We start from the raw sequence: 15,343 nt of genomic DNA on the forward strand, positions 1-15,343 counted from the left end.
CACTACAACAGATTTTAATTTTTAAAATTAATTCTCGGTACGTGGGCGTCACTGGCAAGGCTGGCATTTATTGGCCACACCTAGTTGCCCTGAGAAGGTGTTGGTGGGCATTCTTCAACTGAGTGACTTGCTAGGCCATTTCAGTGGGCAGTTAAGAGTCAGCCATGTTGGTGTGGAACTGGAGTCACAGCCAGACCGGGTAAGGACATCAGGCTTTCTTCCCTAAAAGACATTAGTGAACCAGTTGGGTTTTTACGACAATCCGACAGATTCATGTTAACTTTTACTGGTACCAACTTTTTATGTCTAGATTTTTAAAACTGAATTCAAATTCTCAAACTGCCATGGTGGGATTTGTACTCACCTCTGGATTATTGGTCCAGGTCTCTGGATTACTATTCCAGTACCATAACCACTATGCTCCTAGAAAGAAACAAAGAAATTGCATTTACAGCACCTTTCACACCCTCAGGATGTCTCCGAAGGCATTTTATAACCAATTAAGTACTTTTTTGAAGTGTAGTCACTGTTGTAATTTTACTTTTTAAATTAACATTAACAGAGATAGAAATGTCAGGACCGCTGTGTCTGAAAGAGCCTCAGGGATGTAAGGAGGTGAACTAGTTAAAGAAATATAAATCCAGATACAGCACACCTTTTTGTTTAGCAGTAGAAGATGGGTTTGAATAAATATATTTATTTTGAATATGCATGCTGTAAGATTTGTTAATCAGTGACTTAATGTGTTTCTCTGTCTTGTAACTCATGACATTTACATTTATTTGTTTGTTCGTTCCATTGTAGGTGATGGATTCCAAACAACAGAACCATTTGACATTTTGTGGGTTGATGGAACAGTGCCCCTTTTTCACAATATCTCATCAGATGTCAGCCATGCTGTTAATAAAGGAGAATGTGTAGCCTTCGACCCGTTGACTGGAGCATGGGCTTCTGAAATGTGCTCAAAACAGAAAGAAGCACTCTGCAGATATGACAAAGGTTGATTTAACAGTTTATTATTACATTTTGAATGTACATTACTTTAAAGCAACAATTACTGTATCCTCACTGAAAATAATTTCTCTTATCTTGACATAAATTAAATAAGTTTGTTTGTTTCTTTCTATAATTTAGCCTAGAATATTAATTGCTGGCGGAGTAGTGATATGTGATGTTACATACATCAGTCAATAGGAAAAACACAGTGGATTTTACAAAACTGAAAGCAGATGTGAGACAAATACAAAACAGCTTCATTTTTACTTCTATTGGATGGTAGGAAAGCACATCAGCATTTGATTTTTTTTAGGATGGGACTGTTTTTGGAATCCTGAAAATTCAGACATTAATAAAACTGAAGCAGCAGCCAATGAAAGACCAGCCAGCAATCACCACCAACCAATGAAAGACCAGCCAGCAATCACCACCAACCAATGAAAGACCAGCCAGCTATCACCACCAACCAATGAAAGACCAGCCAGCTATCACCACCAACCAATGAAAGACCAGCCAGCTATCACCACCAACCAATGAAAGCCCAGCCAACTATCACCACCAACCAATCAAAACCCAGCCAAATATCACCACCAACCAATCAAAACCCAGCCAACTACCACCACCAGCCAATCAAAATACAGCCAACTACCACCAGCAGCCAATTTAAGGGAATTTAGGGTCTTTCCCAGAGATTCATAGATCTGGACCATAGTTCAGGCAAAGAAAGCAACCTGATGAGGTAGTTTTGTGAATCAAAGTGATTCTTTATTTAGTAATGTAAAAAGAACACATAGCAAGCATGAAGCAACTCAATTAATACAAGGATTACTCTACCTGATAATACAAGTGGGGGTTTGCAATGTTCCTTACTTAATGATTTAAAAGAGCACATAAGCAGGCACAAAGCAAAGTGAGCAAGTAACGGATATAACCTTATGCATCAAAGCAGTCATCTAGGTCAAAGCAGTCCTTTAGGTCCAAAAGTAGGGAGTTGATTACAGTGGTAACAGGTGATGTGTTGAGGTTCTTCTCATCAAGGTTTGTCTTTTCATCAAAGTTTACAGACAAAGTAATTTGGTGAAAGCTCAGAATCAAAGTCTTCTTGTCAAAGTTCAAAAACAAAGTCTCATTGGAGGAACTCATGCTGCAGTCGTTAACTCATGAAGCTTCTTCCAGCTTCTCCGATGTTGTCTGTTGTTTTGACTGCTACGATGTCTTATTTTTATATGCTTCTGAGCAAATAGTGTGAACCGAGCTACGAGAAGGCCCAATTTGTCCATTGCATTAAGATGGCTGGCTGGTTGGACCACTCATGGACCATATGAACCTCTTATATCCTCCCCTCTTCGCAAAGGCAGGTGTCCTATCATTTCTTTGCCCTTTGCAGTTGTTGACATCAAAAACCTTGTGGAAGCTTCTCCATATCAGTTGTTATTGAAAGTCGCAGCCTGTTTACAGTTTCTGTCCTGTATTGCTCCTGCAGTGTTAAACTGATGTTCAACTGTCCAATTTAAACAGTCTGCACTTTGCTGTTTTGCAATTATGCATTTACACTGTAATAGCCAGGGCAAGTTATCCCTTGCTTTCGAATGTACTATCCAAGTGAATGTCCAAATCCTTAAAGGGACTGGTTAAACCTTTATGTTGAATCGTCCAGTAGTTCAAAAAAGTAAAATGGGGTTTGACCCAATGTCCAAAATCCATACACAATCAAAACCCAGCCAGCTACCACCACAAGCCAATCAAAACCCAGCCAACTACCACCACAAGCCAATCAAAACCCAGCCAGCTACCCACCACCAGCCAATCAAAACCCACCCAACTACCACCAGCAGCCAATCAAAACCTGTGGCACTGTGTCCTTTCATCTCCCCATCTGCCCGCTGATACTGTTTCCTTACCCTCCCTAGTTCATGGTGGTATTGTGTTCCTCCCAGTGCCACCCTGAATTTTCCCTTCTCTCTCTTCCCATCCAACCAGAACTTCCCCAGTCAGTCTTGCCCCAATCCCTACCCGAGTCCTGTTGCTGCTGCAGCAAAAGCTGAAATGATTACATGTGGCAGCAACGGGACTCAATAGGAACCAGTGGGACTTGGGTAGGAGGCCAGCTGGAATGAATTGGAGAGTCCTGGCAGATCGGGCAGCCAGTGGTGAGTGTAGAGATCGAGAGCTCACATTGAAATAATCCTTTATGCTTTGTTTGAGAGAAATGCCTGAGTAAAAGACTAAAGTTGTAATTAGCTGACCTTGGCTGAGGTGTTGGTGGGTCGTTACAATTAGCCTCAGCGTCCCTGGGTTAGGAAAGGAAAATTGGCCATGGTTTCTGTTCCTGATTGCTATCCAGTTTACCCTGCTGCACATGCACACAACTAGACGTTGGTTGGGGGTAGGGTTGTGCTCGACTGCAATTCTCCCCCGTGGTCAAATAGCCTGCTGATATTCCCTACCAAGATTCACTTATGAAGAATCAGCAAGGTACCAGAGGGCTCCTGGTGCCTGAAACTGTACCCCAGCAAGGGAGGAGGAAAAATATCCTTTAAAAAGAAGAATCTCCATTCATCAGGATTCAGTGTTTGCCTTCTCTATGGAAATAACCAATTCAGCAGCGCAACAGGTACATCACTGGATTCTAGCATTGTAATATGCTGTCTAAAATTTCAGAAATTTCAAGGGCTGCTTCCCTGATTTTGAGCTGGATATTGAGAAAATTATTTCATTCACGAGTTTGGGAGTATTCCAAATTAGTTTTGTTGTGAAGTCACATTGGATTCCACGCTTTTCATTGATATGGTTTCCAAAGCTTTGATATGGTTAACAGTGGAAACACTGGTGCATCATTGTCATGTTTTAGCTCGATCTCTTTTTGTAGTCGGGGCTGTGGTTTACTGCTTTCCACTCAGATAGAACGTTGCCAGTTGAAACAAGTGAGGAAGGAGGCCCATAAATTTGTCAGACAGAATTGAACTCTGTCCCCATTCAGGCCAGTTGCTTTTCCAGGATGAAGCCTCAGAAGGAAATTCTTAACTTTCTTCTGCCTTGGATGGAACATTTGGTTTGAACCAAGACCACATTACTGACACCACATACAAGATTCTGCACGTTATTTTGGAGGCTGAAACTTCAATGGTCCTGGACTATTCTTTTGAAGACACTTGCTGTTGATGTTCCTTTTGAGGAGCATTTAGGATTGGGATCCATTCAGGAATGTCTAACATAGTGTATCATTTTATAGATACTAGCCTATTGATTGTGACCTTGCACATGGGGAGTCAAGACCAAATGTTGTCTTTAAGTGAAGTGGACTTAGAGAGCAGGGGATAGGAAAACCTACAGCAGTTTGGGAAATGGAAAAGTAAAATTAGTTGGAACATAGGAGTTTCTCGGTAGGATAGACGGAATTACTGGGAGATGCAAAACCAAACTGTTATGGGGCCAGTGTGACAAGCTTACATAGGAAGTTTCTGTTATAAATGTGGGCGTAGGAATTTACATTGGGACAAAAGTGTGCCAAAAACAGGAAGTAAAGTTTTGTGGCCAGAAAATGAATGCAGACGTGAGACTTTCAAATATATTATAGATATATTTGTTTGAAATTGCTGCTGTTACATTAAATGAAAATTACATTTACAGTACCAAAGTTTATCTATGTTCAGAGAAGAATTTAATTGTATGTTTCATTTAACTACTTGATGCTAATAGCATCATAAATGGGACAATTTTGTCAACTCACCACCATTCTGAAACAATCTCTGTAAAGCAGAGGTAGGTGACATAAGGCACCTCTTTATACAGAATCCAAAAACATCAAAGGAAACTAAGTTTCTCATTGTGGTAGCTCGGATGGGCCTTTGTTTGATTTATATGCCAATTGCCATACAATCACAGTGATTTGTAAAATATTCTAGTATTTTTGTTCCCTTTTCAGATGTATATGAACAAATGCAAGCCTTTTCTTCCCTACCTCCCTCTCCATTTCTCTTACGTATAAGGGAAAAGTCTGCTGCTGTTTCAGTAAGTAATTAGTTGTTGTTTTGAGCAATTACTTCACAATGTGAATTACACTTGTTGCATTAGAGAGTTCCATGTTTTAAATAAAAGCTAATGTCCATAGGATCCAAATGTACTTGCTTTTAAAATTGATTGATTACTTTGAATGGAGTTAAGTCACCTATAATTACATGTCAGCGGAGTGTCTCCTAGTTAAATGGATTTTAAATAATTGCCATACTAAATTTTAGGGAAAAAACAATTTTGAAATGGAAAAGTTGTTATTTGCATGTACAGTTTAATTTGTTTTACAGTCTGATCATTTAAACAACTGTGTGAAGGATTGTTGTAACTTTGGGGTAATATTGGTGAATAAAAGAGATACTAAACCACATCAGTCTTGTATGTTAATATTTCTGAAACTAAACATGCTGAAGGATTATTCATCTTGTGTTATCTTAATACTCTTGTTTACTAAAGATAAATCTACATAAGAACATAAAAAATAGGAGCAGGAGTAGGCCGTACGGCTCCTCGAGCCTGCTCCGTCATGCAAAAAGATCATGGCTGATCTTTAACCTCAACTCCACTTTCCTGCCCTACTCCCCATATCCCTTGATTCCCTTAGCGTCCAAAAATCTATTGATCTCAATCTTGGATACGCTCATCGATTGAGCATCCACATCCCTCTGGGGTAGAGAATTCCAAAGATTCACAACCCTCTGAGTGAAGAAACTTTTCCTCATTTCGGTCCTAAATGGCTGACCCCTTATCCTGAGACTATGACCCCTAGTTCTAGACTCTCCAGCCAGGGGAAACAGCCTCTCAGCATCTACCCTGTCAAGCTCTCTCAGAATTTTATCTCTATTTTGATCTGCAAAAAATTGTATAATTCTTGTGTTTATCGCTTATCTTTTAATTTCTATTTTAAACAATTTGCAGAAAGGAAATTCTTAAGTTCTTCCATGTGCATATTTCAGAGTTGCAATTCCCATAAGAAAGTTTAATGACGGGTTAAAATTTACTGCTGTTTCACTGCTGGTGGATCCAGGTACAATTCTCACCTCTCTTAGCAGTGTGATTTTGAAAGTATTCAATGCCACACAGTATGACGCTGAAACACACACTAACGTTACAGTAACAAAGCACCTCACATGTCAGGAGGAGCTATTTCACTTCAAGATTAAAATAAACACTTTCTTTCAGCTTGATTTGTTATGCCTTTTGCCCTGCTCTCTTTGTTCTGTCTTTGAATTTATTATGTTTGTGCATAATCTAACCCAAACTATCTTTTTCTTGTACTTACATTTCTCTCTGCTTTTAAAAGAACTCTTTCTTTTGCCCACATTGTGCTTTTAGTAAGTGGAAGCAAATTTAAAGAAAATTGATTTTTTTTTTGCACTGACTCAAAAGTACTTTTTTTAGCCACTTGAAAGCTAGAATAATGAAGATTGATATGGCCTGCTTATTGTATGTCCAAGTAGAAAGATGCTGCCAACAAATGAATATACTTGCCAGCAGCCCACGGAGGAAGCATTTGACTTGATGAATAAATTTGTCTAGGATGCTTAGGGTTAAGGCAGCTTACTAACCAAAAATCATGTTTGAAAAGGCTAAACTTTCCCTCTGATGTTCTTGTGTTGTCAGAGGCATTTTTGGCAGTAAAGGCATTTTTGACCAGATGCTAATGCAATATTAGCCGTACTGGCAAACTGGCCATAAACCTCCACTATCCAGTGCCAGTGATGGGAAGTGAAGTATTAAACCTGGCAGGGGGAGGAGATGAACCTCTAGCTCCAGTGACCCAATCCTAACCTTACTTGACCACAGAGAAGTAGAAGAATGTCTTCCCACTACTGCTGAAGTTTGTAGAAATTGGTGGAGACTTGTGGATAGATGTCAACAAGGGAGTGCTGTCTGCAGCATCCAAAAAATAAAACAAAACTCACATTTGTGCTCATTGCCCATCATCAGTATTTGCATTTGTGAACTTACTGAAATAAGGCAACTAACCAGGAATAGGAAAGTCAGCAGTAATGGCGTGGTGGAATATGGATGGGCTCTGATCAACAAGGAAAATGTAGCCCAGGACGTTTAGACTTTTCTGTGTATATCAAGGCGAAGAATGTCTTTGCTGGGGAATGGAACACAATTACACCGTTCACTTATGACTATCCTTATGGATAACATTTTCCCATTTTAAAATAACAATGCTAGTAAGGATCAAGATGAGGGTTGTCAATCCTACAGACCTGGTGTCACACCCAATCTCGGTTAAAGCACAGGTCAGATGCAGAGTCAACCTCTCATCTGCTGTTGTCTCATCTATATGCCTTAACATCAGCTTCAGAGAAGTGCTCCCAGTGGCAATGGTGGGTTATTCTATTTTCCACATCAGCCATCTGTTATGTGGCAAGCCACCAGTCTGGGCTATATTCAAATCTAAGTGCCAACGGTGAAAAGACAGTATGGTAGCTCACTGCATCTGTCATTCCCCAAGGGGTATTAAGAAATTGAAAAGAAATAGAAATTGTTTAGTGTAAATCAAATTATGCAATTATATCATTTGTTATTAATGGGGCTAACCTCTGCTTTTGGTTCTTGGTTGAGATTAGCAAGAAGTGGGACAGTGAATGAAAGTCAGTGTGATGAGTAAATAATAAATACCTATCACACAGAGTTTTACAATCCACTTCCAGGGTTAGTAGTTGAGGCAGAAACTATGTCAACATTCAAGATTAGTTTGGATAGGTGGATGAAGGAAAAGGGGTTGAAGGGATATGGAAACAGGATGGATAAATGTGATGAGAGCTATTTGCTTGTGTGGAGAGTAAATGCTGACACAGATTTGTTGAGACGAATGGACGAATTCTATTTCTATGATTGACGAATTTAGAAATAGTTGAGTTCAAAAATAAAATAGTAGCTGTTCAACATGTGTTTCAAACATGATTATTAGTAACTGCTTTTGTAATATTTATCGTTGAAACAAAAATCTTATTGTAGGGCATTACACCATTAATTATTTCAAAAGTTTCAAGAAACTGCAATAACTCATTTTATTTAAAAGGTACAATATTAGTTATGGACTCCATGTTGTGATGTGTATTGTATGGAAATTTTTCTATGTGTTGGTTGCTTTAGATTGCAGATTATCTTTTGCTGAACAAAAGTGATTACCCACAAAACTTGACCAGTGCAAATTACATCACCAACGTATTATTAGAAGCTGCAGAGGAAAGCCATGTTAAGCTCACCTCTGCTGACCTGCTGGCACTGACCAGATTTCTTGGAAATATCGCTGAACTGGATTTTGAGACAGAAACAAATAATTCAGAAATAGTTTTGAGCTTGGCTACTAACTACATAAAGTTGGCAAGCAAAATCATAGACGCCAAGTGTTCCTTGGAATGGCTCATAATATCTGAGGTGAGAATGCTTCATTTTAAAGTTTTATTATACTATAAAACAATATTCAATATTTAAATATCTTTGATGTGATGTAGAAAATAAAATAATTCAATGAAATATTAATATTAATCTGTGAAACATTTATATGAAGCTTCTGTGCAACTAAATTACTTTGTGAGTAGACAAAGAAATGCTTGAAAACAGTTATTAAAGGATATACATTGCCGAGTGAATTATGGAGAAATAAAACTCTGATTGAATAGGGCTGTATTGCAGCCGTGGGTAGTTGAAGTTGGCCATGTTAAAAGTGATTTATTTTCTGTTAATTCACTGATATCCTAACATTTATTTTGTTTAAACCACACACCAACCCTGTTTGCTTTGAGTTTTTTGGTATCAAAATATTACCTTTTAATTTTTTTATAATTTAAAATGGGAGATCTTAGTTGCCGTCTTTTGTATATGTAACAGTAAGATACTTGATGTTTAATGCAATGTACTGTGGAATCAGGAAGTGAGCAAAATATTGAAATCATGATCCTATCTGTGTCCACTTGGTCTACTGTTCACATCAAACAGCTTTGCAAAATAGAGAGTGGTATTTCCAATCCTCAGCATTGCAATCCTTGATGAGTATAAACATCACCAAAATCAATAAAATACAAGCGATCAAATTGGCAGGGTGAAGGAAGAGTCACTGCTATCTCAGTAGTTCCACACCCCAGCACCCCTCTTCCTGAATGCTGATACCCCGACATGTCCTCCCAAGCTTTAGTACCTCACACCTACTCCTACCACACTTGATACCCACTTCCCAAGTGCCAGCATCCTGCTCCCGCTACTCCGACATCTCAAGATTGATCTTCCACTTTTTCTATATCCTGGGATGCCTCAATACTCCCAAACCCCAAGCCCTTAGTCCCATCACATCCTATAATCCCCCCCCCCCCTCCTCCCAGTATCCCACATCGCAAAAGCACCTCTACTACTCCTAAACTGACAACCTCACTCCCACTTCTCCCACATCCTGGCAATATCTTCCCACTTGCCACTCCCATTAGTCCCAGATCCTAGGATACCCTCCCACTATTTGCATATTCCATGACCTTCATGTCCAATACTCCAATAACCCAGAAATACCTTCTTCACTTTTCTCACATATAAAAACCCTGTTCCAATTTATTTCATATCCTTAAACTTGCCTAATACTATAAACCCAAGAATTCCCATACCAGTACTTAGATATGCAGATTTTTTTTCCTCTATATATTTCCCCCATCATTCTATCCTTCATCACCAACCAACTCTCTTCTTCGCACCTCATTTCAGCAATTTCCCTCTCTTTTTATAAAACACATTGGACTCAATTTTCAAATTAAAAAATGGGTGGGTTGGGGGCAGGGGGGCATTGAAAATTGGCACCATTTCAGACCCACCTCCAACCTGCCCATTTCCTGTTTTCACCGAGGCGGGATGAGGGGCAGTTGACCAACCCGCTCCCAGGAGGCAGATTGGGCCTTAAAACCTTTCAAGGAGGCGTCAGGCCTCCATTTTTCACCAATTCCCGATTTCAACCCCGGGGGGCCGGGAATCCCGGGCCTTCTGTTTTAGGCCTCGTGAAAGGAGGCGAGAAGGCCCGAGACTAACGGGTATATACCTAGAAAGGCACAGCTTGTGGGCCCAGAGGAGCAGGTGTGCTTCCCCCAGGTCCAACAAGCCCACCTGCACCAACCCCCACCCAACGATCATGGACCCCCGATTGTGGACCCCCCTACCCCGACCCCAATCCTCCCCGACCCCGATCCTTCCACTCCGATCCTCCAACCCCTGACCCTCCCCCTCAACGATCGCGGACCCCCGCAACGATCCGCGATCCCGACACCCACCCCCGTGACTGACCCCTGATCCTATCCCCGTGACTTGCGACCCCCATGCCCACTAGTGTCCACCCGTGCCCATCCATGCCCCCCCCCGTGCCCCCGCTCCCATCCATACAAACAAAGACTTACCTGCAGACTTACCTGAAGACTTCCTCTCCCTGGCTGGTCTCCCATCCGATTGAGACCAGCCTGTCAATCATTCCGTCAGACGGACGGGAAACCGACAAAAAAAATAAAAGATATCCTTACGTCGAAATCGTAAGGATGTCCGGGAAACCCATACTAATGGGTTTTCCAACCTCAATTTGAACCCCCCGCCCCTTCCCGACTGTTTTAAAATCACCCCCATTATGTAGAAAATATGGAATCCGAGCCTGAAAATGACCCCATAATACTCTAATAAAAAGACACTTTGACTTATTCGATTGCCATAGATCAGTAGCCCTCATAATATATTATACATTACGTGGGATAAGACTGCACATCAGCCAATTCACTGTGAGCAATGCCACAGGAGATCAGCCAATATCCACTAAATATCCATGACTCATGAGTTGAAACCTCTGTTTTTGCCACAATGTCCTGGACCAATTTTATTAATGATCGAATTCAGTAATTGCCCTTCAATCATGAAAATCACTGCCCCCTTTGAAAATTTACGGAATAATCTTAAAAAAACTGTTCTGAGCCTTTTACTGTGAGCTTGTAAGTCTTATGAATTTTAAAAAGTCACACACTGAGTTGGCTGCTGTAACAATAAAAGCGATAGAAGGATTTTAGATGTGTTATTCACAAGAGAATATACTGAAGGAAATGCTCACATTGTGACCTCTGCTTTTGCAGCTAATCCCTGGACCGTACGTTATAATTCACAGTGTTGATATGCTGGCTGAAAAGCTGGCTGATATTTTGCTTTCTATTGGACCAAGCATTGTCCTGTCAACAGAGAACATAGGTAAGGATTGAGTTTTACTTTGACATTGAAATGTTCATAATCAGAAAGTAAAACCATACTCTGATACTTGCCTACTCAGCAGCATCTTTAATTTCTGAAACGCAATGTTAGTGGTTTCAGGAGCTTGGTTGGGTGGCTTCTAATGTTAGAAATTTTTCCCTGACCACTTAGGGTTCAATTTTCTTAAATTCTCATTAACAAGTAGATTTATTATCAAGTGAGGTGATGATTTATTCTGACACAATTCATATCACTATGTTACGTCTTTAAATTAAATGGGGGGAAAAGATTTTCCAAATACTTTATGGTGCCCCTTTGATGCACGTTGTCAACTTTGAAGCTGCTTTTGGCTCAGTGCACAGGCTGTTCACCTGAACGATAAAGCACAGATCGAGGAATTCAAATTTCCTTCAGAAAACACAATTTATTTAATCATAATACATGAGATGATCTGTTGAGATCACTATGTTGTGTTGAGTAACTGGTAGACTTTGAGAGACCTATCATATTCATCAACAGTTAAAATATACTCAGTAATGGCACACTGAGTTTATCCAGTGAGTAACAGTCATACACCAGGAAGGTGCCGGGTTCTGGTTTGTGCTGAATTAGCTGATGTTCTGTGGGGTGACAGAAGAGGAGTTACAATTGGTCTCAGTGTTGCTGCTTTGACCATCTGGGTGAAATATTGGAGGGTTCTCAGTAACTGTGGATCCAAACTCCAGAAGAGTCATTGGTTTTAGGAGAAAAAAAAATTGACCATTTTGCATCAAATTATTCTGATATAATCTTGTAGATGTGCAGATCAAAGCAAACCAGTTGTCCAGTTTGGAAAGTGGACTTGTTTACAAACCCAAGTGTCTTTCTGCTCGGAATCGAGTGGATGAAATACAGATCCCTGGATCAGAGATGTCCAGGCTTCTCACTTTAGGTAAGTGACACTGAATAGTTTTATCCATACCTTCTGTGGTAGTTTTAATCATTTTAATTCGAGATTTTTCCTGTTGAGTGCCAACCACCAAAACTGCTCATAAGTTTTTCTTAATGTTGCCATAGCTCAATTTTGAAGAGTAGGAAAAACTTCTAATAAATGTTTGTCTACTTTAACACAGGAGACATGAATTAAGCTAAAAGGAAATACATGGCTTCTTCAGTGGCTTGGGTGGGACAGCCTGCATATAGAAGGTTTCTGGCTTGATTCCCAGTCCGCGCTGAGTTAGCTGATCTTCGCTGGGATAGCAGTAGAGGTGGTACAATTGACCTCAGCACCACTGGGCCAGGCAGGGCAAAATCAGCCAGCGCCCCCATTCGATCACTATCCAGTGACCCTTGCTGGAAAATGCACATTTGGCTGTTACATGGGGCTCATCTGTGATGTCTTCATAGTAAATAATCTGCCAGCACTCCCTGTTTAGACTTGCAATGGAAAATGGGCACTTGGGCGAATTACCTGAGGCAGAGTAGTGTCTCAGGAAAAATTTTCAGGAGACATAGCGAGAAAATTGGAAGGGAAAATTAAAAAAAAACAACTGAAGGAAATACATAGAGTGGGTGGGATTTAGGAGCTTAGTGAGCTAAAACACTGTTCTTTCAAAAACAGGAACAATTTGCATTTATATAGTCTTTTAAAAGGCATATGAAAACTGAGGCCAAGCAAGGAAGGGGATGGGTGACCGAAAGCGTGGTCAAAGAGATGGGTTTTCAGAAGGTTCTTGAATGAAGACAGAGAGATGGAGGGGTTTAGGGAGGGAATTCCAGACAATAGGATCCAGACAGCTGACAGCTGTGCCACCAAGGGAATGGGGATGCACAAACAGCTGGAAACAAAACTAGAGTGTTTGGGGGGTGTTTATAGGCCGGGAGAAAATTGCGGAGATAGGGTGGGGTGATGCCATGGAGGGATTTAAAGACCAGTGAGGATTTAAATTTAATAAATTTGGAGGATGGGGAGCCAGTTTAGAAGTAATGCAATGGGATATGTACGGCAGAGTTTTGTACAAGTTGGAGTTTATAGTGGTCAAATCTGGAGGCGTTGAAGGCATATGTAAGGGTTTCAGTGGCAAAGAAGCAGATGCAGGAAGCTTTGCGGAGGTGGAAGTAAACAGTCTTTATGATAGAAAGGAATCGGGGTCCAAAACCCAGCTCAGGGTTGAATAGGACGCCAAGGTTGCCAACAGTCCAGTTCAGCCTGAGCCACTGGCCGGGGAGGTAGTTGGAGTCAATGGCAAGGAAATGGAATTTGTGGTAGGGGCCAAAGATGGTTGCTTTGGTCATCCTAATGTTGAGCTGGAGGAAGTTGTACCTTATCCAAGATTGCAAGTCAAACAAGTAGTCTGACAGCATGGAGGTGGTGAAGAGGTAGAGCTTGTGTCATCAGTGTATGTGTGAAATCTGACCCTATGTTTGCAGATGACTTTATCCAGGGGCAGGATGTAGAGGAGCAGGAAGGGGGAAAAGATAGATCCTTGGGAGACTCTGAAGGTGATGGTGTGAGGGGTGGAAGAGAAGCCATTGCTGGAGATGCTCCAGCTATGTTCAGGCAGGCAGGACTGGAAGCGTGTGAAGAAATTTCCACGGAGCGGGGTGACTGGAGAGAGTTGTGAGAGGAGGTTGGCATGGCCAACCATGTTAAATGATGCAGAGAAGATGAGGAGGGATAATGCACGATGGCCACAATTACAAAGACTGTCATTCATGATTTTGGTTAGAGCCGTTTTGGTGCTGTGTGAGAAGGATGGAAACTGGACTGGAGCGATTCAAAGAGGGAGTTTCGGGTAAGGTGGGTGTGGAGCTGTGAGACAACAATTAGTTTGAAGACCTTGGAGATTAGAGATGGGGCAGTAGTTGGTGAGGATGCAAGGACTGAGGGTGGGTTTTTGAGGGGGGAAGGTGATAGGAGGTTTTGAAGGGCAGAGGGTTGGTGCTTGAGGAGAGGGAACCCTTTACAATCCCAGCTAGCATGAGGCCAGGAAAGGGAGTTTCACCTGGAACTTGTGTTTGAATCCAGCCTCGAGTGGATGGATGTTGCTCATCGTTTTTCTAAATTCAATTAAATTGGCCTCAATCCAATTCGTAGTAGGCCCAAGACAACAATACAAACCAACCAATCGATACTAACACGACCATTTCACTTGATGAGGCTGTAAGATGACTGGTGTGTAAAATGGAGATATCACAATGGGGAGCGCTCCTTTAAAAATACAGGTTCAGACATACTATTGGGGCAATAGATGCTAATAAAACAACTTGAAAGAGGGATTTCTTATTTAACTAATTCTCACTGGAGATTAGAAAAACACATTCTAAACTCAGCCCTTAATCAATCTTTAGCAAGGCCTAATGAGTGTCTGCACATGCAGTGGAAAATGAAGCTTTACAAATTCTTTGGAGAGCCCCTTTAAATGAAGAGAAGTTACATGATCAGGAAGGAGCTCTGGGAGTGTGTTTATCAGTGACTCCACTTACCCACAGTTACCTTCCTTCAATTTCCAGTTGCTTTAATGGTGCTGTTGTATTGAGTTGTCAGAATCAATAAGTGGTTGTTATTACACAGCATTGAAGGACATATTGCTACTGTCCAGTGTTTTCATTATTGTGAGGTGTTTACAGAAATACTGTTTTTTTAGGGTACAGTGAGTTGATATTTATACATGCTTACTACCGAAGTGTGGAGTATCATTTGGCAGCTCACAATCTAGACTCCGTATTACTGGCTGGGAGGCCAGACAAAAGGTAAGATTATGTTATTAAAGAATCAATGACTAGAAAACTTTGTTCATAATATCAAGAAGCAGCAGCATTTTCAGGTCTATAAACCCAGACTGCAATTTTGAAATAAAAGCAGAAATGTGTAGTGACCAGTCAGCATCTGAAAGAGAAAAATATTGTTCAGATCAGAACTGTTGCCTTTCTCTTTCAGAAGGTGATCAACCTGCTCTGCATTTACAGCAGCTTCTGATTTCATTTCACATTTTATTATGCAAAGCCCACAAGAAGTCAATAATACGTGAAAGATGCTGATATAGTGGGATAAGAAGATTCACTGTGCTGAACCATGAAAACAAAGAATTAGGCAGTGTTTTATACTTGGATTATTATAATACATTTACAATTT

General features: G+C 40.8%; 1 protein-coding gene across 1 annotated transcript in view; it reads left to right on the plus strand.

Annotated features, from left to right (window-relative positions):
• LOC137324915 (adhesion G-protein coupled receptor D2) overlaps positions 1–15,343 on the plus strand; it is a 257,856-nt gene that overhangs the window by 29,235 nt on the left and 213,278 nt on the right. Inside the window, exons 5-10 of the mRNA XM_067989607.1 lie at positions 805–999; positions 4,922–5,007; positions 8,128–8,412; positions 11,118–11,229; positions 12,026–12,160; positions 14,856–14,961. Coding sequence (XP_067845708.1) covers positions 805–999; positions 4,922–5,007; positions 8,128–8,412; positions 11,118–11,229; positions 12,026–12,160; positions 14,856–14,961 — 919 coding nt within the window. The remainder of the gene's footprint in view (positions 1–804; positions 1,000–4,921; positions 5,008–8,127; positions 8,413–11,117; positions 11,230–12,025; positions 12,161–14,855; positions 14,962–15,343) is intronic.

The sequence above is a fragment of the Heptranchias perlo genome, chromosome 9 (genome assembly GCF_035084215.1).
Source record: "Heptranchias perlo isolate sHepPer1 chromosome 9, sHepPer1.hap1, whole genome shotgun sequence".
In the NCBI taxonomy this organism is placed as follows: Eukaryota; Metazoa; Chordata; class Chondrichthyes; order Hexanchiformes; family Hexanchidae; genus Heptranchias; species Heptranchias perlo.